The 27,505-nt window shown below is 41.9% G+C and overlaps 2 protein-coding genes across 6 annotated transcripts in view; one reads left to right on the top strand and one right to left on the bottom strand.

Annotated features, from left to right (window-relative positions):
• On the top strand, positions 1 to 8,298 carry RSL1D1 (ribosomal L1 domain containing 1). 3 transcript variants are annotated; one of them, XM_077275144.1, is made up of 9 exons: positions 1 to 213; positions 1,626 to 1,765; positions 2,578 to 2,716; positions 3,537 to 3,685; positions 5,462 to 5,563; positions 5,851 to 5,944; positions 6,235 to 6,339; positions 7,013 to 7,240; positions 7,871 to 8,298. In XM_077275144.1, the coding sequence occupies exons 1-9, from the start codon at positions 175 to 177 to the stop codon at positions 8,234 to 8,236; spliced, it is 1,362 nt and encodes a 453-aa protein (XP_077131259.1). In that variant the 5' UTR covers positions 1 to 174; the 3' UTR covers positions 8,237 to 8,298. The 3 variants fall into 3 exon arrangements, with proteins under 3 accessions (XP_077131259.1, XP_077131261.1, XP_077131260.1); XM_077275146.1 differs by having other exon boundaries at positions 208 to 482; XM_077275145.1 differs by lacking the exon at positions 1 to 213 and adding an exon at positions 1,139 to 1,215.
• Positions 8,299 to 13,412: 5,114 nt separating this feature from the next.
• Positions 13,413 to 27,505, bottom strand: part of LOC143784937 (uromodulin-like) — a 44,207-nt gene continuing 30,114 nt past the window's right edge. Inside the window, exons 11-16 of one of the 3 annotated variants that reach the window (XM_077273555.1) lie at positions 23,106 to 23,263; positions 19,926 to 20,171; positions 18,501 to 18,663; positions 17,971 to 18,052; positions 14,637 to 14,663; positions 13,413 to 13,680 (exon numbers count right to left, since the gene is read on the bottom strand). In XM_077273555.1, the coding sequence (XP_077129670.1) occupies positions 13,619 to 13,680; positions 14,637 to 14,663; positions 17,971 to 18,052; positions 18,501 to 18,663; positions 19,926 to 20,171; positions 23,106 to 23,263 (738 nt within the window). In that variant the 3' untranslated portion in view covers positions 13,413 to 13,618. Of the gene's footprint in view, positions 13,681 to 14,636; positions 14,664 to 17,178; positions 17,327 to 17,970; positions 18,053 to 18,500; positions 18,664 to 19,925; positions 20,172 to 23,105; positions 23,264 to 27,505 lie in introns of those variants that run through there. The other 2 variants (XM_077273554.1, XM_077273556.1) reach the window with 2 other exon arrangements.

Here is a 27,505-nt window from a genome sequence, read left to right as displayed (position 1 = left end):
TCAGGTGACACGCTCAATGTAGCGCCACTTCCGCCCTGGTTTTGGCTCCGTCACGTGACATTCTCCTCCGCGTCACTAAGTCCGCGACTCTTTAAGGGTGTAACTAATAAAGTTTGGTGAACGCACGGGCGCGCATGCGCACTGCTTTGTACAGTAACACGTGTGGAGTCAAAGATGGCTGAAAAAGTGCAGCATGGAGTGGACGGCGAGCAGGTGAGAGTGCTGTTATATCACCGTTATGTGCCGCCAGTCCTCGGCCGTTCATGTGTCACAGCTCCGGGCTATGGGGGTGGGGGCAGAGTTACCCGAGTCCTGCAGTTCCCTGTGGACATAACGTTACTGGGGTCCTCCATCCTCTCTTATCTCAGCTAGCGCAGGCAGTGGTGGGGTATCAGGGCAGACTGCAGAGGTGGCCTGTAATCTAGACAACGAGCTAAACAACAAGGAGGAGGAAGAAAGGAGGCCATTGCTGCCTCTGATAGGTGACACTACTTTCATCTGGAGAGGAGCTGATTTGACCATTTAAGCTGTTGTTCTTTAAAGCAATAATCACTAATCTAAGTTCCCTGCCGCTACTCTCATACTTACCAGCTGCTGCCTTCATCTTTTACCTACCTTGCTCCAGTCGGTCTCCAGCAGGTTGTGACCTGCCGGATCGCTGCAGTGTTTGCTGGGCAATCTGAAAGTCACAACTCAATGTAGGTCTCAGATCCAGAGTGAGCCCCTCATGGACTTGCATGGAGAGCTTGTGACCGGTACCTCTGTCTTCCGGTTAGTCAGGAGCTGCGGTTACAAGATGACGGCGTGGCAGCAGGGTGGTGATGGGCGGCTGGTGAGCATAATACTAGGGTCAGGGACCTTACTTTAGTGGCCCTAATTCAGCTTTTCAATCAGAAATAACGCTTGAGTGGTGCGTTAAGATACAGTGGTGCCTGATCAGTACTATTCTGTACTGCAGATCACGCTTAGTTAATAGTAATAATGGTGACTCCCTTGTCGCTGTTTTTGCTGAATGTTACTGCTTGACGTAGAATTCTGCCAATGGCAATTTTTAAAACCTATGGACACTTTTGACATGAGATTGGTTACTGTAAAAATTACACTTTCAGTTTGTAATCTCCATTCATTTTCAGACACCCTCCTTGATAATCAGTCTGCAGTGCAATCCTCAATTCAGAGCCCTCTCTTGAGGGACTAATAAGAGCTGAGCGTGAGGTCTGTGTGTATCCCAGGGTACTTCTGCCTCTCATATCTGACTTCTTTTGCACCCATTCCCTCTTCATGTGCTTTCTTCCTTGTCTATAGCGTGTTTTCTCTGCTGTCTATAAGGCTTTAGATCCTTTCTCCCCTCTATACTGCAGATTAGTGAACAATCCCTCTTGCTAGTTCTTAATACTGAAAAGGAAGGGGAGATCTAATGGATTTGTAACATTTTTGCACAGCAATCAGCTAGGTAAAAGATTTATAGGCAATCTTTTACCTAGCCGATTGCTAGGTAACATTTTAATCAAGACTATCTGTAAAGTGGCTTTATTTTGCATTTAGGTAACACATGAACAATAAAAAAAAAAAGTTGTGTGGAGGTGTACATAGTCTAACTTTTTTTTTTTCTTTGCTACTTTCAGGTTAAGAAGGCAGCCAAAGCCCTACTCGCTTACCATAAAACCAAGGAGAGCGGCAATTTATTACTGTTAAATGAACATGACTGGATATCACTGATGCTTACTGTATGGAAGATCCCGAATCAGGCCCAAGCAATAAGAATGTAAGCTCACATGGCTCGCTCACAGGCCGAGCGGTTTTCTGTTCTGTATTTGGATATCTCCATTTTGTTTTAAATAAATGAGTCTCTGGGACAAATCTTGGGGTCTGACATAAAGCAAAGGCTACATTTGGCACAGTTGACTTTCTATCCAGAAGTGGCTTAGCCACCCGGTCAGCCACTCTATGCGCTACTATGTACAGAGGCAGACATCCGTTTTTTATTGGCTGTCTATATTGTTCGGACCAGTTTTTCATAGTGGCCACTGGCCAGGAAGTTAGCATAAATACTTTGATGAATCAGCCCCTATGTATGTTGAGTATCGGCGTGGTCGGACTGACCCGGAGAATCCTGTTTCCAGGTCATTTTTACTGCACAATTACGAAACCCCAAAAAAACAATGTTGAAATAGTTTTTTTGTTTTTTTTTTGTCACTACTTCACCTCAGTTGGATTTTTTTTTCCTGTTTCCATTCTATGATAAAACTGAAGGCAGTCAATGACAACTACAACAAAAAAAAAAAAAGTGTTATGACTTTGTCGACGTAAAAATAAGTTATGGCTCTTTGAAGAAAGGGAGGGAAAAGGCAAAAGCGCAAAAATAAAAATTGGCTCTGTCCTTAAAGAGGTAAAGAAAAACTCATGACAACAGTAGTAGAAATAAGAAGAGTGGTCTTGCTTGTGGTGGTCCACAGTTTTTGGGATGTCCCGGCATCAGGTGTGACTGTGTAATCCCCTCTGATAGCTATTGTTTTTGTTGCCATCCTTTTCCTCTAAATGCAGTTAAATGTAGGTCTGTTTCTTTTCATCTTTCAGTCCTCTCCCTCATGGGATCCGACCGTCTATGTGTGAAGTTTGTCTCTTCACTAAAGATGAGCCTAACATGTCTGTGGAACAGACGGAAAATTTTTACAAAAAACTGCTCAGTCAGCATGGAGTCAAACAGATCACAGAGGTAAATGGAAGTAAATTAGGAAAGTGTACAAAAATGAGAATTATGGTGTTTATTGCGACTATTGCCAGTAGTGGGTGCCATTGAAATTACTATAGGCTGCAAGGCATATTAATGAAGTTGTTCACTACTTAGACAACTTCTTGTCATACCCCTCACTTGACCTCGCTTGACCCCCATAAAATAATAAAGCTTATACTCCCCTCCCGTGCTGGCGTTGTTCCCGCGGTGTCAGCACTTTCTCTCCCGGGGCTCCCGTACTGTTGTGATGCCGGCGCCCAATCAGTCGGCGTCACTGTCCCCACATCCTGTTGAATTGAGCAGGAAGAGGAAGTCAGAGATCAGCTGCAGCCCGGACGTCCTCTTCGTGTTCGATTTGTCTGAAGGTGGCGACAGTGACGCCAGCACTGATTGGGCACCGGTGTCACAACAACAGTATGGGAACCCCGGGAGATCGAGTGCAGACACCATGGGAACATTTGCCGGCACGGGAGGGGAGTATAGGCTTTATTATTTTATGGGGGTCAAACATTTTGATCAAGAAGAGGTTGTCCTAGTAGTGCCCAATCCAAGGACAGGCATGGAGAGACGTTGCCAAATACTGAACTGGACAGTTGCTGTGATGACTGACAACACCCAGGAGGAATCATGACGTTTGCACCGTACCTGCTGGTCATCAGGCAGTTTTCTCGGCAGCTGTCCTGTCGGGCACTTGGCAGCTTCTCTCCACACCTGATGTCAGATGGGACAGAGACCTATGCACAACCTTTAATCTTTCCGTGTATTACATTTCCCTCTTCATTTCTAATGTATTTGTTCACAGGTCATCCCTTTAAAAAAAATGAAAAAAGAATACAAACCATATGAAGCAAAGCGCCGATTGCTGGGCGGTTATGATCTGTTCCTTGCCGATTCTAGAATCCGACGACTCCTGCCGTCCCACATTGGAAAACATTTCTATAAAGAGAAGAGGTGAGTAGTGGTGATGAGCGAGCGTGCTCTGAAAAGGTTTTATTCGACCATGCTCGTGTGCTAATAGTGTCTTCAGCATGCTCAAATACTATGGTCGACATCTGCAACACTTGCAGGGATTGCCTAACAGGTAATCTCTCCATTTGTTGCCACGAGACATGCAGCTGCGGGGACTCAAACATATTATTGGAGCACGCCCAAGACACTCTATTAACACACGAGTGCTCAGATAACACCTTATCCCAGCACGCTCGCTCATAACTAGTGAGTAGTTATTGCATCTTCAGCTTCTTCAGGGAAAGTGATCACCTGCTGGATCGCTTCGCCAAACTGCCTGCCCAATGACAACAGGGCAGCCTCTAATATTCGGCTGGGATTTTCTCACAGTACAAAGTTGATTCTCAACAGATTATTTCGTTAAACATGTCTGGAAGCGATTTACTTAACTTGCCTGAAACTCTTACCAATCTTCAGCGCATCTTAACCCCTGCCCTCTGCAGCCAATTTTTGCTTTCTTTTTTCCTCTTTTTTTTTTTTTTTTTTTTTTTTTAAATAGCCTAGCTTTTTTTAAATTTTTGCTCTGACATAGATGTATGAGGGTTTGATGTTTTGCCAGACAGGTTTAGTTTTGAATGACACAATTCATTTTACCACATAGAGTAAGGAAAAATGGTACACAATTTTCAAGTGCGGTGAAAAAAAAACACAATTCCACCATTGCTTTTTGTGTTTTATCTTTACAGCTCTCATTGTACTGTAAAAAATGACTTGGAAACATGATTCCCTAGGTCATATTGATTTTGGAGATGGCAGACATGTATATAGTGGTTGTTTTTGTTTTTTTACTATTTTGTTAGCTTAAAAACTGCTGAATTTTGTTTTTAAAAAATAATTGTCTTGTCCTCATTTTCCGAGCATCGTGGCTTTTTATATTGCCATTAATGGAGCTGTCGGGGTTTATTTTTTGCATGACCAGCTGGTCTTTTTATATCATTTTAGGGCACATACTATGGTTTGATCTCTTATTGCATTTTTTAGTGTTATTGTGGCAACCGGAAAAAAAAATGTGCAATTCTGTTTTATTATTTTCTCGCTACAGCGATCACCAATCAGCTTAATTAATTTTATATTTTGAAAGATTGAACTTTTCTTGTCACAGTGATACCAAATAGGTGTATTTTGTTTTTTAATAAGTTTCGTTATTATTAAGTTGGAAAAAGTGACCTGATTTCACATTTTTACATATTTAAATTTTTCTTTTGTCACTTTCAGTCCCATTAGGGGACCTGAACCTGCGACCGTCTGATCTCTTGTATTGTATACAGCAATACCATATTATTTTTATTTTCATCACTGATCTAGCGCCATTATTTTCACAGCGCTCTACAGACATTATCATTACTGCTGTATAGAGTAAAAATGACTGTCTCCGTCACACGACAGATCACTTGACGAGTGCGGTGCCGGCCGACCCCTGGCTGTGATAGCAAGAGGGTCCCAGAACTAACATCTAGGGTGCAGTCCTGCATTTAAGTGCCGCCGTCCATGATTGACAGTGTCATTTAGAGGTTTACAGCTGATTGCTGCTGTTGGAGGCAGACATTAACTATATAATATAGCCGGCATCTACCTCTGAGCCTGCTCCAAAGTCCCCGACAATCTCCATGATGTATTAGTGCATCATAGAGCATAAAGGCATGAAAGCCATAATATAAAATAATAGGTAATGTATACAAAATGTAATGTGAAATTTTATTCTGTGTCTTTTTTATGCAGAGAACCGCAGTCTGTTAATCTAAAGCACAAGTATCTCGCTGCCGAACTGAACCGCTTTATCCAGGGAACACAGCTTCATATCACCAACAGAGGCTGCTGCTAGTAAGTGGGGACAGTCAGTCTTCATCACCAGTTAAGATGAGGATTAATAACAAGTGATGAGCGTGCTCGTAAAATGTGTTTGAGTCCCCGAAGCTGTTAGATAGCCGCAACACATGCAGGGATTATCGAACAGTCACGAGACATGCAGCCGCGGGGATTTGAGCATATTATTCGAGAACGCCGAAGATACTCGGTTAGCACAGCATGCTCAGATAGCACCTTATTAGAGCACGTTCGCTCACCACTTCTAATAAAGCAATTAATATTTTTTTTTTGTTATCTTGCAGTTCAATACGTGTGGGTCACACAGGTATGAAGGTGGAAGACATTGCTGAAAACATACTTGCAGTTTCTCAAGTTCTAGCTGAGAAGTTGCCAATGGTAGGTGTCCTGCACACAACCGTTCCTCTCCGAAGCGTCGTATTATATAGGACTATCCCCAATGATCAGGCCAGTTAGAGGCGTCGGTGCCCTTGTTACTTGTGCCAGTAAGGTATATCCAAATTGCTTGTCACTTTGCTTTTGACTGCATGTCATAGTGAACAAGCTCATGGTAACTTAGAGGTCAATAAATATTTAAAAAAAAAAAAGAAAATGTATAGTTTCCATATTCAGACATCTCTAGGGGCGGTAAGAACTGACAGATATTAACCTTTTGTCTTTCTTTTCAGAAATGGAAAAATGTCAAAGTTCTTCACCTGAAAAGCCAGTCATCGGTGGCTCTCCCGATCTATACCTCCTCTTTAGACAATCTGAATAGCTTGGGCTTGGTGAAGGTAGGAATGCATATTCTGATTGGTTTTCTATCATGTGCTCTTTGTTCTGCCAATATCCCAAGATTTCCTATTCTAGTGCATAAGTAGTCAATGTCCTGATAAAGCAAAGCAAAATGTATCTTTGATCCTTGCTTTATATAGCCTGTTTTCCCGGTGTTTCATCAGCATTGAACCTTTCGTGGTTTAATGGCCGAATGCCAATATTGCTCACTGCACAGTAGACGCACTGTATGTACAGCATAGTGTATATATAATGAACATGCCTGCCACAATTTGGAGACTTCCCCCTTCTCCCCTCCTTTTTTTTTTTTCATACTCTCCGTGTGGCTTTATTTTGTATTTAGTATGTGAAAATCAATTTAGCAGGACCAAGTCCCATGGTCAGGTTTGTGGTTGCTGGACAGGAGCCCCGAAAGCAATCTTTTAAGTGATGGTATCCCCAATTCTTTTTTTTCTTTGATTAGCCGGTCATGTTTGCGTCACGCCACCACGATGGCATTGCGGCATGCCGGCTAACCAAAAGGGGAGCCTGTGATGTTCCAGGTAAGATATGGTTCTCCGGGCTCCCATCCACCGACCTGGCCACCGGGTCGAGTCTTGCGAATCAATTCACATCAACTCTACCTGTAGTATATAAAGTGTAAAGCAATTGTTTTTTTTATTATATAAAAAGACAACACCAACTAAGAAGAAGCAGCAGCAGCCTGCCAAAAAGACAACACCAGCTAAGAAGAACAAGCAGCAGCCTGCCAAAAAGAACAAATCAACTAAGAAATCGGCAGATAAGAAGACGAGGGCCACTACTAGTAAAGAGCAGAATGAAGCATATGGTGGGGAGGAGGAAATCCCTTTGCTGGTTCCTATACAGGAGCCCATCAGTACAAAGAAGAGCAAGAAAAGGGTAAGTGTCCTGTGCTCTTAGACGCACAATTTCTCAGTTACTCCAGTGGCTTGTCCGCGCTTCACTTATAGCATACCTACACTGTTGATTATCCCACGTGACCTGACCATCCGTAATGGTGAGATTCTTCTCGACAGTATCGTGCATTGGTCCAATTCTTGTGATTTGGACTGGTGCACATCTACTAAGTCGGGAATGGCTGGATACAGGCGTTACTCCCCATTATGGATGGGTGCCTGTGACACTTTGGGAGCAGTGTTTCTAGAAAAAAAAATATCAGAACAGTTTTAATTCTTTTAGCAGTAAGTATAATCTTTTACAATATAATTTTCTTACCAGTGTGGTCCCCTGTTCTTGGGATAATTTTTGACAATTTTTACTGGCTGCTGGACATCCTCCAAAGATCTGTTTGTTTAAAAAAAAAAAAAAGTTGCTTTTTCTGCTTCTTTACATTGCGGAAGATCTTGCCACTTAATTTCAGTTGCAAATAATTTCAACAGATCTCTGATAAATTCAGCTTCTTAAAGAAGCTGAATTTCAACAGATCTCTGATAAATTCAGCTTCTTAAAGAAGCTTGCCTGCGGGTGATGGCGTGCATTTATCTGAAACATGCCTATATTCTTTTATAGAAATCGGATATTCAGAAAGTGTCCATAGTGAAAAAAGAAAGCAAAGGCTCTGCGGAAAATATCCAAGTGTCATCTACTAAAAAGCCTACACCTAAAAAACGCAAGATGAATGACGATGTCGAAGTGAACAAGACCCCAAGTAAGCAAAAAAATAAGCTGGCATCTGAAGAAAAGAACCAAAAACCTGAAGAGCTGGAGACTCCACCAATGCGCAGCATCCTTAAAAAGACTCCTAAAAAAACACCAGCCAAATCTGCACTAAAACTTACTAAATCTGCAGTAAAACTCACTAAATCTGCCAGAAAAGCCCCTCAGACCCCAAAACTGAAGCAGAAAAGGAAAATGAAGACCCCGCAGTCTGTTTAATTTTGGACGTATTAAATGTTCAGGCTCATTCTAATTAAACATTTCCAGACCTTTCTTAATGACCTTTGCTTTTACAAGTTTATTCATTTTCTGTCTCGGTAGTTTGCTTTGTTTTTTGTTTTTTTTTACACTGTATATCTAAATTGATTATTTAATGGGAAGTGGCTAACCCTTACTTCTTAGTCCAGCGCCACAACGTTTCTCATCAGTATGTAGAACCGGCTTCCTGTCCAAATCATAATCAAATTGGTATATTCAGTGAGTTCTCTCTTGTCTACTTTTTCGTATCCTTTATGTAATGGTCATTTTTTACAATTTGGTTCTATAAATAGGAACGTAAATGTTCTCTGGGTTCGTTAATTTTTTGTAGGAATGGTGCGAACCAGCACTGTGCTCTCGACGTCTGTTGAGTCATGGGGGGGGGGGGCATGGTTACAAGACCTGTTGGCCTCGCTGTGATAGTGACATTACATGAATGGGTAGGGGCAGACAAGACTGAGGGCACATTTTACATGTGTATTGGGCATTGATTTATGGAAATCAGATCTCTGAGAGTGTGTGGGGGGCACCGCATACAGGAACTTAGAGGGGCGGTAAGAACATTCCCTGTGTGGCAAGAAATACTGCATGTTAACAAACCAAGCACGTGGCGATGACTTAGTGGGACCAAACCTGTAAAGCATATATGGATGGCTTTGGAGGCACATTACTAACCAAGCCCTATTATCTTTGACTTTGAAAATTATCTCGGAAAACCCCCTTTAATTAAGACCCCAGACTAAACATCTAAGATTGAGACTCAACCTTTAATTTAATTGAGACCCCAGTACAGAACTATAATTAAAGTTTAACCCTGGATAGAACCCAATAACTCAGGAATAGAGATTCTACACCAAACCCTAGAAACAAATGCATACCCCAGAGCCCCTAACCATTATACTGCCCAGTCTAGACCCTCTAAAAAGACACTCCTGATAAAAACCCTAAATAAATTCAGACTGCCCTACAATAATTCAGACCCTTTATTTCGACCCCATAACAAAACCAATAACGCTCCTACATTAGGGGGTGGTCCCAGCTTTACATGATATCCCTAATCTACAGAACTATGCTGAAAAGCAAAACTGCCCATGATTTGGCTTACTACTTGGCCGTGTGTCCCCCTACTTCCCCATAAGCGCCCCTTGAAATCTCAACCTTCAACTACTTATGTTTACTACGTGTTGTGCAAACATGTTTGGCATAGACACTGGGAAAACTTCAGGTGCACACACTGATCATGTACACAGTGTATGCCAAGAGTAACTACATATATAAATGTATGCAAAGGCTTAGAATTTAGCTCAAAGGATTTTTTTTTAAGCGGGTCCAGGTATTCCCTTTATTGGATCAAGTTTCTGTTTAGCTCTTGTGCGGGAGCAGCATAAGCCCTGTTTACCCCCTCATCCTCTGGAAAACCGAGGGCAAACTGATAACCCCCAAGATCAAAGCTTTTTTTTTTTTTTCCTCCAGTCTCTTTATTCTACTTACAAGAGGTTTTATAAAAGTCATTAAAACATGTCTATCATGTCAAATCCGACTCAACGTTTCACCATCAGTAGCTTCTTCAGGAGCATGGCTATTGAATCCGAAAACGTCTTATATTGATTCTTTCATAAATAAACCAATAAAATAAGGTGTAGATACAGTTTATACTGTATGAAATTACATTTAAGTATTCATACTCCAACTGAACAAAATACTCAAAAAAAAAAAAAAAAAAACTTACCCTTTCTTATGAATAAAAACAAAACAATACTTAAAATGACCCTCCACCCTGGGACTGAAAAGTGACTATACCTTTCACATATACAGTCGCCCTACCTTCACTTCTAGGATCAGCATGCCATTTGTCCTATTAGGACTGCTATACTTCCGCAATAAACATTCACCTTAGTGTACACCACTGATAAGTAACGAAGGAGTAAGGCGGGAAAAGGATGTGCTTGTGCAAAAAGTTACAATGCAACTTTTATTGTATTAATATTGTGCCTATGCTAAAATTGGATAGCAGTAGTGTAGGGAGAGAACTCCCTAAACTGGGGTCCCCATAATAAATTAAACCCAGTTTCAGTAGGAAGTTCTTGTTAGGATATCTATTCAGTTAGGGCCAATGGTGTGTGTGGCTCAGCAGCAGGTTTGGAGGAGTGTGCAGCTATCACAAATCACATAGTCCAATTGAAGACCAGTGAGACTGCTTCATTATAATATGAAAACACTCGATCCTGTCACTGCAGGCTGTTCTGATACGTGTAACCCAACAATTGTGTTCTTACTCTGCAATAAACCATTCTTCAGACTGGAAGATAATTGACTGCAATTAAATCATCACTCCAGCGAAATGTTACCTACCGGCAGCTCCAGTGTTTCAGGGAGCGGCGCCGGAGGTCACTTATCAATAAATATCCTAGAGCCTCGTTCTTGCATTGAGCTCTTCTGACGTAACCTCTGACTTCCGGCCAATTCAGAAGTTACAGGCACAAGATGGCGCCACGGGACCGGCACCGTTGGTAAAAGGTGAAGTTGCGGGAGGGTGAGTATAAGAATGGGGCAGAGGGCTTGCATTTAAAGCACCACTCCAGCACTGGTTTTTTTTAAAAAAAAAAAAGCGCTGGAGTGGTGCTTTAATACTCTGTTACATGTGTGATTGGTATCTTCCAGCAGGGAAATGGTTAGACCGCCTTCCTGTGATATTTGCAACCCTGCTGGAAGAAGCTAGTGTTCTACACAGTCTCAGTTCCCGTATGTATCCACACATTTTGCTCTGCCTCTTTTGTGTCACCTGTTTTGTTGTTTGTCTGCCATCCTACTTAGCTACCTTCTGCTTGCTGATCCAGGTGTCGTCTATCAGGACCCACTCCACTGAGCCATCGCCTCTGAGCCGTGCTGCTCACAGACATAAGGCTTAAAGCCTCCACCAGTTGAGCCCATAACCAGATCATTGTCCTGTTGGAAGGTTCAGTTGCGCCTAAGCTTCAGCTTCCTCACACAAGAGATGATACTTGATTGAATCCATAAAACCAATTACTAAATGTATCTATGAATATGACCAGAATAAATATGAAATATTCTGAAAATAGGAGTCAGTTAGGTGATACCAAAAAACAAAGGCACAGAGATGAAACAGTAGAACAACATGGATTCCTCAAAGTCTATGACATATAGTCCAAATTTAACAAAATATGAATAATACCAAGTACAAAAAACATACACACTTATTTTGAGGTTCGAAAATGCAAAACAATACAGGAGCTCAAATGCTTAAAGTATAAATCATGATCCAAACAAGTGAAAACAATCGTGTGTGCAGTAACCATATAACTAGAATCTGCCTACAGTAAGTATACATGTAAATGCTTTACAAATGGCAAGACCAGGGTAATGATAAACCATTATTAGAGACAAAATGCCAAACATGAATGTCTAGTAATATACCTTGTAGGAAAGAAAAAGTGCAGATAGTGTCTTATCTCACGATGTAAAGTAAGATTCGCCAGTAATGTAACTGCTCACCTGATGTAGAAGATTCATAGGCAGATAGTGCCGGCTGCCGCAGATCCACCGGTCGACATGCAACCGTAGCTAAATCGCTGAATAGGAGGATTTGTGGTTTATGATCCGCGCTGCCAGCTCATCCAAATCAGACAAAATGTACAATTGAACAGTGGTTTATTCTACGTGGTTCGGAGTACATATGACTCCTTCTTCAGGACAAACTACAAGTGATATTGTGGTATTGTCCTGAAGAAGGAGTCATATGTACTCCGAAACGCGTAGAATAAACCACTGTTCAATTGTACATTTTGTCTGTTTCTACATGAGCTGGCAGCGCCGATCACAACCCACAAATCCTCCTATTCAGTGTTTAAACATGAATGTCTGCGAGTCCAGATGTCCAATGTGCGTTTCACACAATGTGCTTTGTCAGGGGGTGGACATGGACTGGGAGGAAAACCTTATATACTACGCTTGTGCAATGGATAAATGAATACTAACCACTGAATGTACAGAGATGGTGCCGTCATGTGATCATACATAATTTCTTGCAGGCAATTCTCTAGACCTACGGTGTTTTGCGGCGTCATTAAGAGGCTATAGGACTACTTGCTTTGTGATACATTATAGTTATGCTTATAATATTGTCTCACCATTATTTTTGCATACAGTAGTCATTACCATTTGCAAGCTTAGTGTCTTAGTATAAATGTGAAATTATATATTTTATAATTTGTTATTCATATCATTGTTCAGTTTTGAATATATATATAATATATACACTCAGGGATCCATGATATTCCACCATTCCATGTGTGTGGATTTATTTTTTAGCTTGTTTTAATAGTGTTTGATTTGTAATTTGCATCACTTAGTGAACCTGTTTTTTTTTTTTTTCTCAATATATTTCGGTCCTTTTCATTCCATTCACTTATACTTAGTTTGTATTGGTTTTTCATTTATGTCTGAACATATTTAAGGTGGTGAAGGATTGATTGAATTCATCATGCCTTCCACACGCTACAGGTTTTCAGTGCCGGATGAAGCTAGGCAGCCCCAGAGCATTGCCGAGCCACCGCCATGCTTCACTGTGGGCAGGGTGTTCTTTTCAATATAATTCTTCATACTTTCTATTCCAGACCTGCTGCTGATCCATAGATCTGAAAAATGCCAGTTTTGTTTCATCCCTCCACAGAACAGAATGCCAAAACTGCTGTGGCTTATTTATATAGTTTTGAGCATATTATATTTTTGGATCAGTAGGGGAGTGTGTGCATGAAGATCTTCAGTGTCTAGCATGCACTTTACTTTGCAAACTGAATCCTCAATGCCTGCTGGCACCAAGTCTTGCTGCAGGTCTTTTGCAGTCATTCAAAGGCTTTTCACCACCGGCCTCCCTCTCAATAAGGAGACTGCCGGTGACGTCTTCCTTTTTCTGCCACATCCAGGTAGCATAGCCCATGTTCCTTTTAACTTTGTGGATTCTGTATCGCTAGGAACATTCTATGCCTCTGCACCTTTTTGTATCGTTTTCCTTGTTAACAGAGGTTAAAGAAACAATATTTATACTCCCAATGCATTCAGTATACACGTAATAATATCTTAAAGTATTAAATTAAAAACATGTCAGTAACAATTAAAACAATGTTTACAATATTTTATTCAGTTTGCAAACAAGGAAGCGACTGCACAGCGTGTAAGAGCAAAAGGCTTTATTGTAATAAAATGCTGGAAATACGAAGGAACGAACATCATACAGCAACAAACAGTGAATGAGCACGCAGGAGTATGGGTAGGGTGGAAAATGGGACCAAGTAGGTCCAGGCACCCGATCACCTGAACATTTCACTACAAATTGGTTTTGAGACACAGCAGAATAATTATTATCATTGGCCAAGGCACATGTATCCCTGGAAAAAGAAAAAATGATAGTGAGAAGAGGAGCAGCGCCCTTAAGCATTATTTCTAGTGATGAACGAGCATGCTTGGGTAGTAACAGAGTGTCTTCGGCATGGTCAAAAAATATGCTTGAGTCCCCGCGGCTGCATGTCTTGCCGAAAATACTCAATTAAAACATGAGCATTCTCGGATAACAACTAAAATACTGACCAAATACTGAGCGTGTGCATGTGGCCTTATGATGTGGTCAGGGAGCAGGGGGTAGAAGAAGAAGTGGTTCATAATTCTTGAAAAAACTAAATTCCACTTATGAAATATTGACAAGTTCTTCCATTTTTACTTTTGGTTTATTCAAAGTATATAGAAACAACAGCGAACGTTTAAAGTGGCAATTACTGATGGTGCAAATTGTTTTGCAGGACCTGGTCCTTCTGTATGGTCAGTAATTTGTGGCCTCTGGACGGAAGCCCTGAGAACCAGCTCCAATCTTTCGGCATCCATGGCTGTTCTTTTGATTGGCCGACCTGGTGTGATGTCAGTGTGAAACATGTGACATCATGCCAGGCTGGCTAATCAAAGTAAGAGTAGGATAGGAGGCGGTCCTCTGGGCACCTATCCCAGACAGTCATTGCCGACTAGGCAATGGGACCTGGTCCTGCAAATCGATCTGCACCATGCTCTACTGACAATCTTAAGTTTAGTGTTCTTTTAAAAAGAAAATAGTGGAGACTCTTTTAGAGAGTCAGGATTAGCCCCAGCACCACTGATCCAGGATTACATACTGTATATTTTAAATGTTCAACCGGTATTTTCTTATTTCTATATCTCTAGGATTAATACAGGCATGTATCTCACTGATATGTTGATGGGGGGATTTTTTTTTATGTTATTGTATAATAAAATGCAAAATCATTTTAATAAAAAATATGATAAAAAAAAAAAAAAGTGAAGTCTAATTAGAACGTACCAGCAACGTCCGAGGTTGGTTCGTCATCTGAAAATTAAATGAAAAAGAAACTAATTATAATTCTGATATAACATGAAATGGATTATAAGCACAGAAATAGAAATAATATCATTTTAGGGCACATTCCCACAGCCATATTACGGCTCTGTACAATTTTTACTCTAGGCTTCCAAATTTAAAAAAATGACGCATATTCCAATGCTCTAAACCAGTGTTCCCCAACTCCGGTCCTCAAGAGCCACCAACAGGTCATGTTTTCAGGATTTCCTTAGTATTGCACAGGTGATGGAAGTATTGCCTTTGCAGGTGATGCCATTATCACCTGTGTAATACTAAGGAAATCCTGAAAACATGACCTGTTGATGGCTGTTGAGAACCGGAGTTGGGGAACACTGCCCTAGAACATAGCTTCACCTCTAGAATCATCATATACCGTGTAATACTGATATTCTGTCATGGTTCCACACCTCAGTGTGTCTGGGATGCAGCTACTGACAGCACGGCCGTTCAATCTGGTTTAAGGGAGTGCAGAAGCTGTCAGTACTTTGATTGACAGCTTGGCCATCCAATCTGGTACAGGGGTGTGTTGAGCTTGTCAGTGTGTTGATTGACCGCTCAATATCCAGTCTGAGACTGTGAGGGGTCGGCTGTCTCCATGTGTTCACTATTCCAGGTAATTGCCGTGCTTCTTAACTGAGCTGTGTCTCTCAGAACTCTGCTAGACGTACTTTCAGCTTGTGCTTTCCTGTGCCTTGAGTTCTGTTTGCTTGATCTGTTGCCTGACCTTGGACTTCGTTTTGACCATCCGCCTGTCTAACCCCTTCAGCTCTGATCCGTTATCCTCCCGGTACTCTCACTTTGGAACGTTAGCTGACTACGCTTTTGTCTCTTCTTTCTGTTTACGACGTACCCTCCTGGCTTCTGACCTTGGACTCCTTGACCACTCTGAGTCGCTGCTTTGCCGTGAGAAGTGACTAGTCACAGGTTCCATACAAAGTATGGATCCATAGAGGCCGAGTGCCTCTGTATAGGCTCCATGCACGTGGCACTACCATAGGGTCCATTCACACATTTGAGATTTCCGAAATCTTAGCAAAACCACGAATATTCCACATCCAATGTGAGTGAAGGAGATATTTTATACCATATTCCCATGCACCAATGCAAAATCTGCAAATTAGTAGCTCCATGTGGATTGGGCCATTTTGTACCTCCACGGCAGAAGTACTCTTGTAGATACATGATGAATTAGGTACAGGCAATTTCATGGTGTGAACATACCCTTAAAGGGTATTACAGCTGAGCCGCAGTACCCAAGAACGGCCACTACACGGTGTATAGAGCTGTAAGGATCCAACTCCATACACTGTACTTCCAGCCACGGGACCTTCTTACAGCTAATTCTGGGAGCACTGACTGTCAGCAGATTCCCACCAATTTTATATTGATGACCTGTCCTAGGTTATCAATACTGTAGTCCTGGATTACCTCATTGATCTAAATGACAGTCCTACACTTTTTAGTATGAAAACATTGTGCGTCATTTCTTGTTCATTCAACAACTTTTGCTCAGACTATTCCTTTGTAGATGTATTGTCACAGCATAGACTGGTTACTCCAACTCTCCTAGACAACATGGCAGTAATGAAAGTCTAATGCACCAAAACAAATAGCAGAACTTCCAATCCAACATCATAGCACAGAACAATAAACAATTTATATTTCCATCTCTATGGCCATAGAAAGGTCTTCCCATGATCAATGTACACTTTAATCGATAGATCTTGGAATAATAATAAACTCCACAATTGGATGTGTTTTAAAAAAAATGTTCCTGTGCCGAGATAATCTTATAAATGTGCCCCTGCTGTGTAATGGCTGTGTTTGACCGTACAGGAACATGTTCTGATCATACCACAGCTCCTGGGAAGCATGGGATCACAGATGATTCTTTCTGTGAGGTAGACTATGTATTTAAACAGGTAGGGAAATATATTACCTCACAGAAAGCAGCAGCTGTAATTCTGTGTTGTCCTGTCTGTATACTCTTTTGCGTCCTCCCCTGCCCAGGAGCTGTGGTATGATCAGACCATGTTCCTGATCAGACACAGCCATTACACAGTACAGAGCAGGGGCACATTTATAAGATTATCTCAGCGCAGGAACATTTTATTTAATCACATCCAATTGTGGAACATTTTTATGTAAAAATCTATCGATTAAAATGTACTTTGTTCATGGGGCAAAATATTACATATGTAATATTCAGTATGTGTGTATTTTGACCCAGAGCTTGAATTTTACATAAACAATGGTAACTTTTTTTTTTTTTTTTTTTAAAGCTTTCACTGTTTATTTTACTTTTTTTTTTTTTTAGAATTATACATTTTTTTTGAGCCTTTTTGTATGGACTTTGCACACTTTCCAGATCCTCATAAATGTGACTGATCATTTTGTTCTTTCAGCGGCATTTATTTTATTGTACAAATTAGGAATTTAATATTAAATAAATACAATTTTCAAATTTTTTTTTTTTTTTTTTATAAACCTGCTCTTGTTATAATTGTGCGGAAATATTTATTTTCAAGTACCCGACATTGGTCTCCTTACCTTGTCCATATGCTTTACTCTACCTGACTAAGTGCTCTTACATGAAAACGTTCTTCATTGTCCTGTGGGGAAGAGTGGGGCTGGAGAAGGAGTTTCGGAAGATACAAAGGGAAGCGAAAAAAGTAACAAATTAAGAAACAAAATTGTATTTTAAATGTGTTACCTATATAATTATTTTTTTTGGTGGGAAATATAATACATATAATATAAGTTCATTTGCTGAATTATTTTTAGTAGAAAGTTAAAACATTATGTGCTGAATAAGGGAAGAGGCCAGTTTAGTGAAGTAATACACTAATTAATAATTATATTAAAAACATGTTTTATTTGCTAAATCTATGACTTCCACATAGACTTCACTAATCTATATCATGTAGAAAGTGATACATGGAAATAGATGAATTAATAAACCTACATTATATAATTCTAGATTATCATATATTATTATTGACAGTTTATTAAAGATATTAATTTGTTTCACAATAATGCTAATTCTCTTGTTTTTTTTAGACCAAAATCAATTGTTATAATTACTATTAGTAATGAATGATGAATTATAGTTATGTACATCTTTCACACTCAGTTTAGTGACTTTTATGACATTTTAATACATAAAATATTTATTTTTTTATATACTTTTGGATTTCATTAAAAAACACAACATATTTTCTTTTAGATTTTGTGGCGAGACGCCATTTTCTGATAAATTTTGTTTTGTACTCACCTGATGCAAATATGGGTCCATAGGCTAAAACAAACCCATTATCATTACTCTGAGCAAAAGCTGAGCGGTGACCAGAACATGACTACAAAGAGAAAAGGATAATGCATGTCATTTACCGGTTAACTCAGTTATGTAAATGAACAGATAGCATAGTAAGCGCTGTAAAATGTTTGTTTTAGTGATATTATTTTTGTATTCCGCCAGTTCAAGACTCAGCCAATTTCTATAGGTGCATAAGCATTTAGCTGGAGGGAGATATATTGTAATATTTTTATCACGACTAGGGGGAGCTCACTTTTCCAGTGAATTGTTGATGAAATCCATCAGCCTGATCCTTGTCTCCCCTGATCTCTGCCATTAGCAGACAGTTGAATAGCCCCATACACATTAGATGATCGCAGGGTCTCGCTGAAATGGTCAGGATCGGGCCAATTTCTAACTACCGTTAATGGCCAGCTTAGGACTGCACAAAGGGCACACGTCCTAAATCAGCAGGATGGCTTATGACGTTTACTGAAGCGGTTACTCACAGGTTTGCATCTGTCCCTGGTGGTATCGCAGATTTTTGCTTCGCAGTGCAGAAACACCGACTCGTAATCGCCAACAAATTTAAACATCTGAACAGAGAAGCGTCCTTCTGTGGAGACTCCGTTTTCCCTGACGTTGACGGTTCCATCTTTTCGGTTGGGGCATCTGTTTAAAAGATGCTAATCAGATGGACGACGAGCAATCCAAGCACTCTGTCAGCGCAGTCATAGCCAACATACTGAGATCAGATCCTCATAAAATTGTCAGCCAACAGAGCTGACTACAGTGCAGCCAGGGCCCTCAAACCGCCATCGGCCACCATGTCCATTTTGTCGTACAAACCATAGTGCCCTTCTAATGTAGTCACTGATAATGGCAGCTTTGTGGCTGGTACTATTAGTGCAGGGTAACCTCGCTACACAAATTGTTTTAGAAGCCATATCATTCCCATAATTCCCGCCCAGTGCCAGTCGCAAAGAACCTTTTTGGCGAAAGCCACTGAGCTTCGATAGTGTGTCAACCGTACAGCCATCCAGAATGCCCAATATATTACCAGCCACATTATAACCATATATATATATATATATGCCAGCTAGAAAACCCACAGAGTGCCAGTCACAGAGCCTTGATACAATATTGACCATAGAACCCTATATTTAGAGTTGAGCACATTTTTCGAAATTCGGTTCCGATTCCGATCGGTGACGAATATTGTTTTTGCAAAATTCACCGAACACAGCCAAGTATCATTGGAGTCAATGGGAGTAAAAATGACCAAATATGTTCCGAACCGATGATAGAACATACATTTGCCACAAATTCAGATTCGGTGACCGATTAATGAACATATTCGCTCAACTCTACCTATACTGTGCCAGCTACAATACCGCAGATGGTGCCAGTCTGAGGGCATCTATTCAATGGCAGGCACAGAGCCTCAACATAGTACCAGCTAACCAGCCAGTGCATAGTGCCAGTGGTAGACAGGACATAAAGTACCAAGCAAACAGTCAGGAAACCAATTCAATGAGCCATAGAAGCTCCGATAGTGCCAAACGCAAAGTCCCAATAAATTGGCACCCAACAAGGATCCCATATGGTGTACCATTCCAGGGGTGGGCACACTAATGGTGCCACCTGTCCAGTCGCACAGAGGCCCTAGAGGTAAGGGGGCCACTACCACCTCCAGAGCAGCAAGGAGCTCCTGTCATAGCCACATAAAGGGCCTCATTTTGAGGAGCCACTGGGCTGCTAAGGGCCCATAGACTGTTCTTTGTGCAGGAGCCTCTTCTGTTTGTGTTTCTGTACCACATCTAAATAGATAAACCTGCAATCATGCTGGTGATGGATAAAGAACATACCATGGATAATTTCATAGTCTTTTCCTACATAATATTTGGGCTGTAATTACAGTTTCTTAGACATACCCATTTTTTATTATATAATATTTCACCGGATCATAGAAATTCCTTGTCGGAGTCGCAAAGCAGTTCTTCATCACCACCACAAACCGATCTGTGTTTTCACCTTCAAGAGTGACGGCAACATACAGCTTGGCTTTGGTGGACAGCGTAACCTCGTGATCTTTATAAGGGGATATGTAATTCTCATTTTTATACAGGGTCATTTGTGCCTTGAATTTTCCAGTTCCTTCAATGTTCAGAGTCAGTGAACTGTAAAAAAAAAAAAAAAAAGTTTGACCCTGAAAATCACAAATGAGTGATACAAAGACGTTTGCAAATCTTGGAGCCCAACCTAAGCAATCAATTCAGCACCGAGGACTGTTATAGGCGCTATATGAAATAAAGATGATAATTAAAACTATGTGATCATTAAAGCATAGCCTTTCCTAAATCAATAGTACACATGAAAATAAGAAACTTTGCAATATATCTTATCAGAGAAATCGGCTTTGTTTTCTCTGCAAACATTGATCAAAATTTTCAATTCTGAGATAAAATATGTATTCGGTGAAGGATTATCCCATTACTGAGACAGCTGATGACTGTTACACTTTAAGGCTAATTCAGAAAATCATGCACTAAAAAAAAAACAAGTTCTGGGTGCTTCCACTAACCAATAAGGATTCCACTAGAGTGAGATGATTTCCAAGAAATAACAACAGTTTTTAACTAAAAAAAAATACATGTTGTCTATTTTATAAAAAGTACTTAAACACAACACGTTTCGGCTATCTCGTCTTCATCAGGTGTGAAACACCTGATGAAGCCTGGATAGCCGAAACACTGTGTTTTCGACTACTTTTTATCAAATTAACCACATGTATTTTCGGAGTTAAATACTCTGGGGGGTTTTTTCCTGGAAATCCTCTTACTCTACTGGAATCTGCCCAGAACTTGGTTTTCTTTTGTTCATCTACTCCATGTTGGAACCCTTATGAGTATTATTCCATGGCTCACCATGTTGGCAGCAATCCACTACCTAAGGAGTTCAATGAGATCTAGGTTATTTCGGAGTTGTGCCTGTTTGCACAACTCTTATCGGGTGAGTAGTATTCCTTTCTCATCTCAATTGCCTCCAAATCTTTTCTAACTCTACTCTTAGATAGCGCTCCCTTATTTTCCCTCTCCATTGTAGGAAACACTCCACAATTCAGAAAATCAGTGTAACCTAAAAAAAACAATGACTGTGGCTATAATCCGTAAGAAGCTGCTGGAAAATCTCAATGGGCACAATAATAATCATTAAAATACAGATCCACAGTCCACCTCTGATCAAAAATGGAGAATATTGGTGCAATATATTTTATTCTTGTTATTATTGTTATTGTTGAAATGTTAAATATTAAAATGTAATCAAATAAAATTAGTACTACTAAATAATTTTCTAAGGGGTACTTCCGTCTGTCTGTCTGTCCCGGATATTCATTGGTCGCGGCCTCTGTCTGTCATGGAAATCCAAGTCGCTGATTGGTCATGGCAAAACACCCACGACCATTGCCATGACCAATCAGCGACGGGCGCAGTCCGACAGCAACATGGCCGCTCCTTCCTCCCCGCAGTCAGTGCCCGCTCCATACTCCCCTCCAATCAGCGCTCACACAGGGTTAATGACAGCGCTAGTGGACCGCATTATGCCGCGGTGTAACGCACTCCATTAACGCTGCTATTAACCCTGTGTGACCAACTTTTTTACTACTGAGGCTGCCTATGCAGCTTCAATAGTAAAAAAAAATCTAATGTTAAAAATAAAAAAATAAAAAATTATCATATACTCACCTTCCGGCACCTTTCCCGCTTCTCGTAACGCTCCGGTAACTGGTCCATGCTGTGATCTCGCGAGATGATGACGTCATCATCTCGCAAGACCGCAATGCACTCTTCAGACCGGAGCGCGCGAGGAGCATCGGTAACCGCTTCGATCCGGGGGCCAACGGAGGGTGAGTATGTAATTATTTTTTATTTTAATTCTTTTTTTTAACAGGGATATGGTGCATACTACGTGACTGGGCAATATACTACGTGACTGGGCAGTATACTACGTGGCTCTGTGCTGTATACTATGTGGCTGGGCAATATACTACATGGCTGGGCAATATACTATGTGGCTGGAGAATATACTACGTAACTGTGCAATATACTACGTGGCTGGGCAGTATACTACGTGGCTGGGCAGTATACTACGTGGCTGGGCAATATACTACGTGGCTGGGCAATATACTATGTGGCTGGACAATATACTACGTCGCTGTGCAATATACTACGTGACTGGGCAGTATACTACATGGCTGGGCAGTATACTACATGGCTGTGCTGTATATTATGTGTCTGGGCAATATACTACGTGGCTGTGCTGTATACTACGTGTCTGTGCTGTATACTACATGACGGCAATATACTATGTGGCTGGGCAATATACTACGTGACTGGGCAGTATACTACATGACTGGGCAATATACTACGTGGCTGGGCAATATACTATGTGGCTGGGCAATATACTACATCGCTGGGCAATATACTACGTGGCTGGGCAATATACTACGTGGCTGGGAAATATACTACGTGGCTGGGCAATATACTACGTGGCTGGGAAATATACTGCGTGGCTGGGGAATATACTGCGTGGCTGGGCAATATACTACGTGGCTGGGCAATATACTGCGTGGCTGGGCAATATACTATGTGGCTGGGCAATATACTGTGTGACTGGGCAATATACTGCGTGACTGGGCAATATACTGCGTGGCTGGGCAATATACTGCGTGGCTGGGCAATATACTGCGTGGCTGGGCAATATACTACGTGGCTGGGCAATATACTACGTGGCTGGGCAATATACTACGTGGCTGGGCAATATACTACGTGGCTGGGCAATATACTACGTGGCTGGGCAATATACTACGTGGCTGGGCAATATACTACGTGGCTGGGCAATATACTACGTGTCTGGGCAATATACTGTGTGACTGGGCAATATAGTACGTGGCTGGGCAATATACTGTGTGGCTGGGCAATATACTACGTGGCTGGGCAATATACTACATGGCTGGGCAATATACTACGTGGACATGCATATTCTAGAATACCCGATGCGTTAGAATCGGGCCACCATCTAGTAAAATAATAAGTGCTGCAGAATGCCATTACCTCACAACTGGTTTCAGTGTGTTCTGCAGAGTCAGCTGTAAATCCAGTGGATAAGTGCACGAAAACCCCAGCTGAACTTCATAATTTCTTACAATGATCTGGTCTGTCTTCATTTGCACAAACATTGTATTTTTGTATGTTGCATGTGTTCCATTAGTCTAAAAAAAAAAAGCAAAGTTAAATGGGAATTGTACCAAGCAACTTTGCCTAAATCAACTGCACAGGTGAATACAAGAAACTTAAAGGGGCATTAACAGGTTAATAATAAAAGCATTAGACTATTCTGCTTCTTTTTCCACTTATGAGTCACTTATTTCCCTGTCTTTTGACTCCTGAATTCACTATACACTCTGAAAAATAATAGCTCATCTCCAACATGTACTGCCAGCAAAGTGAGGTGTCGGGTTACACCTATTATACTCTCTAGAGAGGGATGGGTTGAGATGTAGAGTGGAAAAACAAGAAAAGTTAGACAAAGAATAATAGTGTTGAACTTTCTTATGTTTTTTTTTGTTTTTAAATCTCACACCAGATATGGATTCACATCTACACTGCTCAAATACTGCTGTATAATTTCCTCCGCTCCATTGTTGATTTAATCTGTGCTAACTAAGGAAAGAAGAGGGAATACCCTTTGTGTATTCTGTATGGGAGACGTTATAGCAGCTAATTTCCTCCCATAAGCTCCGAGCCAATTGCAAATATAGATAGAACCTGAGAGGGGAAACCTGGTGAAAATGTTGGATATAAGTCATCAACAATCGGAAAAGTCTACTATATAACTGTCTAAGGGTCACTTCCATTTGTCTGTCCTTCTGTCTGTCACGGTTATTCATTCGCTGATTGGACTCGCCAGCTGCCTGTCATGGCTGCCGCGACCAATCAGCGACGGGCACAGTCTGGAAGAAAATGGCCGCTCCTTCCTCCCTGCAGTCAGTGCCTGCTCCGTACTCCCCTCCTGTCAGCCCTCAAACAGGGTTAATGGCAGCGTTAACCGACCGCGCTATGCCGCGGTCGGTTAACGCTGCTATTTACCCTGTGTGACCAATGTTTTACTATTGATGCTGCCTATGCGGCGTCAATAGTAAAAATATCTAATGTTAAAAATAATACTAAAAAAAAAATATTTATATACTCACCGTCCGTCGGCCCCTCGGATCCACAACAGGCCTTCCCTGCTCGCGACGCTCTGGTAACCGGTCCATGCTGCGATCTCGCGAGATGATGACGTGTGGTCTCGCGAGACCGCTACGTCATCATCTCGCGAGACCGCAATGCAATCTTCAGACCGGAGCGCGTGATGAGCATCGGTAACCTGCTGCTTCGATCCTGAGGCTCCGGAAGGTGAGCATATAACTATTTTTTATTTTAATTCTTTTTTTTAACAGGGATATGATGCATACTACGTGGCTGGGCAGTATACTATGTGACTGGGCAGTATACTATGTGGCTGGCCAATATACTATGTGGCTGGGCAATATACTACGTGACTGGGCAGTATACTATGTGGCTGGCCAATATACTACGTGGCTGGGTAGTATACTACGTGACTGGGCAGTATACTATGTGGCTGGGCAATATACTACATCACTGGGCAGTATACTATGTGGCTGGCCAATATACTATGTGGCTGGGCAGTATACTATGTGGCTGGGCAGTATACAATGTGGCTGGGCAGTATACTATGTGACTGGGCAATATACTATGTGGCTGGCCAATATACTACGTGACTGGGCAGTATACTATGTGGCTGGGCACTATACTATGTGGCTGGGCACTATACTATGTGGCTGGGCACTATACTATGTGGCTGGGCACTATACTATGTGGCTGGGCACTATACTACGTGGCTGGGCACTATACTACGTGGCTGGGCAATATACTATGTGGCTGGCCAATATCCTATGTGGCTGGGCAATATCCTATGTGGCTGGGCAATATCCTATGTGGCTGGGCAATATCCTATGTGGCTGGGCAGTATACTATGTGGCTGGGCAATATACTACATGGCTGGGCAATATACTACGTGGCTGGGCAATATACTACGTGGCTGGGCAATATACTACGTGGCTCTGTGCTATATACTACGTGGCTGGGCAATATACTATGTGGCTGGGCAATATACTACGTGGCTGGGCAATATACTACGTGGCTGGGCAATAGCATATTCTAGAATACCCGATGCGTTAGAATCGGGCCCACCATCTAGTTACTTGTATAAATACCCTTTAAAATGTATCTCAATTACAATCAGAAGCATCTATCACTTCTCCATTGGATAGATAATAAATGCTAAATCGGTGGGGTCCTGCCTGTTTAGCATTCTCCCAAAATAAGAGGAGAATCAAATACGTCCAGGTAGGAGAAAGCCAGTTTTCTGACAAACTTCCCTGTACAATGGCAATTTGCTTGCATGTGAAAGGAGGCAGTAGAGAGTATTTCCAATAGGGGCCGAACTTGGTTACAACCCCTGAAGAATCCAGTCCAAATGGTTTTCATATTATTTCTATATGTGAAGCAACTATGGAGCGCCCCCACTGCCGCAGGGCCGAGGGGTACCCGGTACTGGGCCTCTACGTCTCGGTTCAGGGGTTGTCACGGTGGCTGGGCCCGGTCCGTGACCCTGCTGAGGGGCGTCCAGTGAAAGTTGAGGATGTGATGAGGTTGTGGTGCGGTGCAGGTCGCAGTAAATAACGAGGACACCAGGTTGCAGTCTCTTTACCTCTTTACTGAAGGATTCAGGATCCTCAGTCCGGAATACGGTTAACCAGGCTGCGTGAGTCCGGCCGGTCCGATGGCACCTCCAGAGTTCCCTTTGCAGGTGGAAATCTGTGCCTACCTTCTAGCGCTTGTGTGTTGTGGTCCTCCCCTGCTGTGCTTACGGGATAGTCCCCACAACTGTTGTGTCTGTTTCTGAAGTTCCCTCACAACTCGATTTTGATGTTCTTCTTCGTCCCCCCAGATGATATGGCTAGGACGCACCCGTATGACGGGTAGGCTCGGAGCTCTTCCGGGACTCTAGTGTCGCCCCTCTCCAACTGTTGCCCCCTATGTCTTCTTAGGTGATTTTGGGTGAGACAGCCCGCCTATAACTGACTGTCCTGCCGTAGCTTTGAAGTAAGGCCTGGAGCTCAATACTTCCTCGGCGTTTCCGGCCACCGGCTACGCGCCTCAGTAGGATGTTGCCTCGTCTTACAGCACGACTCCTACTGGTGTTTCTCCTTGTTGCGTTGATCTCGTTTCTCACTCAGCACAATAAACCTCGCTTCTTGTCCTTTCTTGGGGTACCGCTGCGATGAAGTGCAGGCGCGGTCCTGTAACGTTCTTTCCTGTTCGCTAGGCCTCTGTCAGGATCCCACCCCTGACAGGGACCCCCCTGAATCTTCCCCTGCAACACCCTCTGCCACAGGATGTTGCCTGGTTCCAACCCAGCACATCACAAAATCCCCCTATTGTATTACGGCACATATAACTGACCACGATATAGTAACCACAAAAGAACAACCAGTATACTGTGCTATGTTAAAAGATAATCTTTATTGAACAACACTACAAAAAACCTGTAGCCACAATTACAATTCTTGTAAGTCTCCAATACCAAAAGGCATGATGGTGTATGTCACTACTTGGTAAGTATAGGAAAATACATCAATGCTGCTTAGATCTACCATTGATATGAAGAAAGTGCCTAGTGCTATATCATACTGAGAACCCCAGGTGGCGCCCTAGCATCATGGACACCTGTGTAACCATGGGATACCATAACCATAATAAAATAAGACACTTACATAGCAGGGTGACCTTAGCAGCGTGGTTTTCCTAAGCGCTTAGGAAAACCACGCTGCTAAGGTCACCCTGCTATGTAAGTGTCTTATTTTATTATGGTTATGGTATCCCATGGTTACACAGGTGTCCATGATGCTAGGGCGCCACCTGGGGTTCTCAGTATGATATAGCACTAGGCACTTTCTTCATATCAATGGTAGATCTAAGCAGCATTGATGTATTTTCCTATACTTACCAAGTAGTGACATACACCATCATGCCTTTTGGTATTGGAGACTTACAAGAATTGTAATTGTGGCTACAGTTTTTTTGTAGTGTTGTTCAATAAAGATTATCTTTTAACATAGCACAGTATACTGGTTGTTCTTTTGTGGTTACTGGTTCCAACCCAGTCAGCTTCTAACTAACTTCCTACCTAACCCCCAGTTTTACCAGATTGTGAGGAGTGGCCTAATACATAGCACCCTTAGCTCCCCCTGGAGGCCAGACTGTGAAGTGTATTGGTGTCTGTGATACCTGGTCAGGTGAACTCCTTCAGTGCCATCAGACGTACCATAGCCCCCCTTAGCGGCGGAGCATCAGAACTGCAACGACCAGGACTCTGGGGCGCTGCA

This window comes from Ranitomeya variabilis, chromosome 7, assembly GCF_051348905.1.
Source record: "Ranitomeya variabilis isolate aRanVar5 chromosome 7, aRanVar5.hap1, whole genome shotgun sequence".
NCBI lineage: Eukaryota > Metazoa > Chordata > Amphibia > Anura > Dendrobatidae > Ranitomeya > Ranitomeya variabilis.
This window is presented reverse-complemented; position numbering and strand designations above follow the sequence as displayed.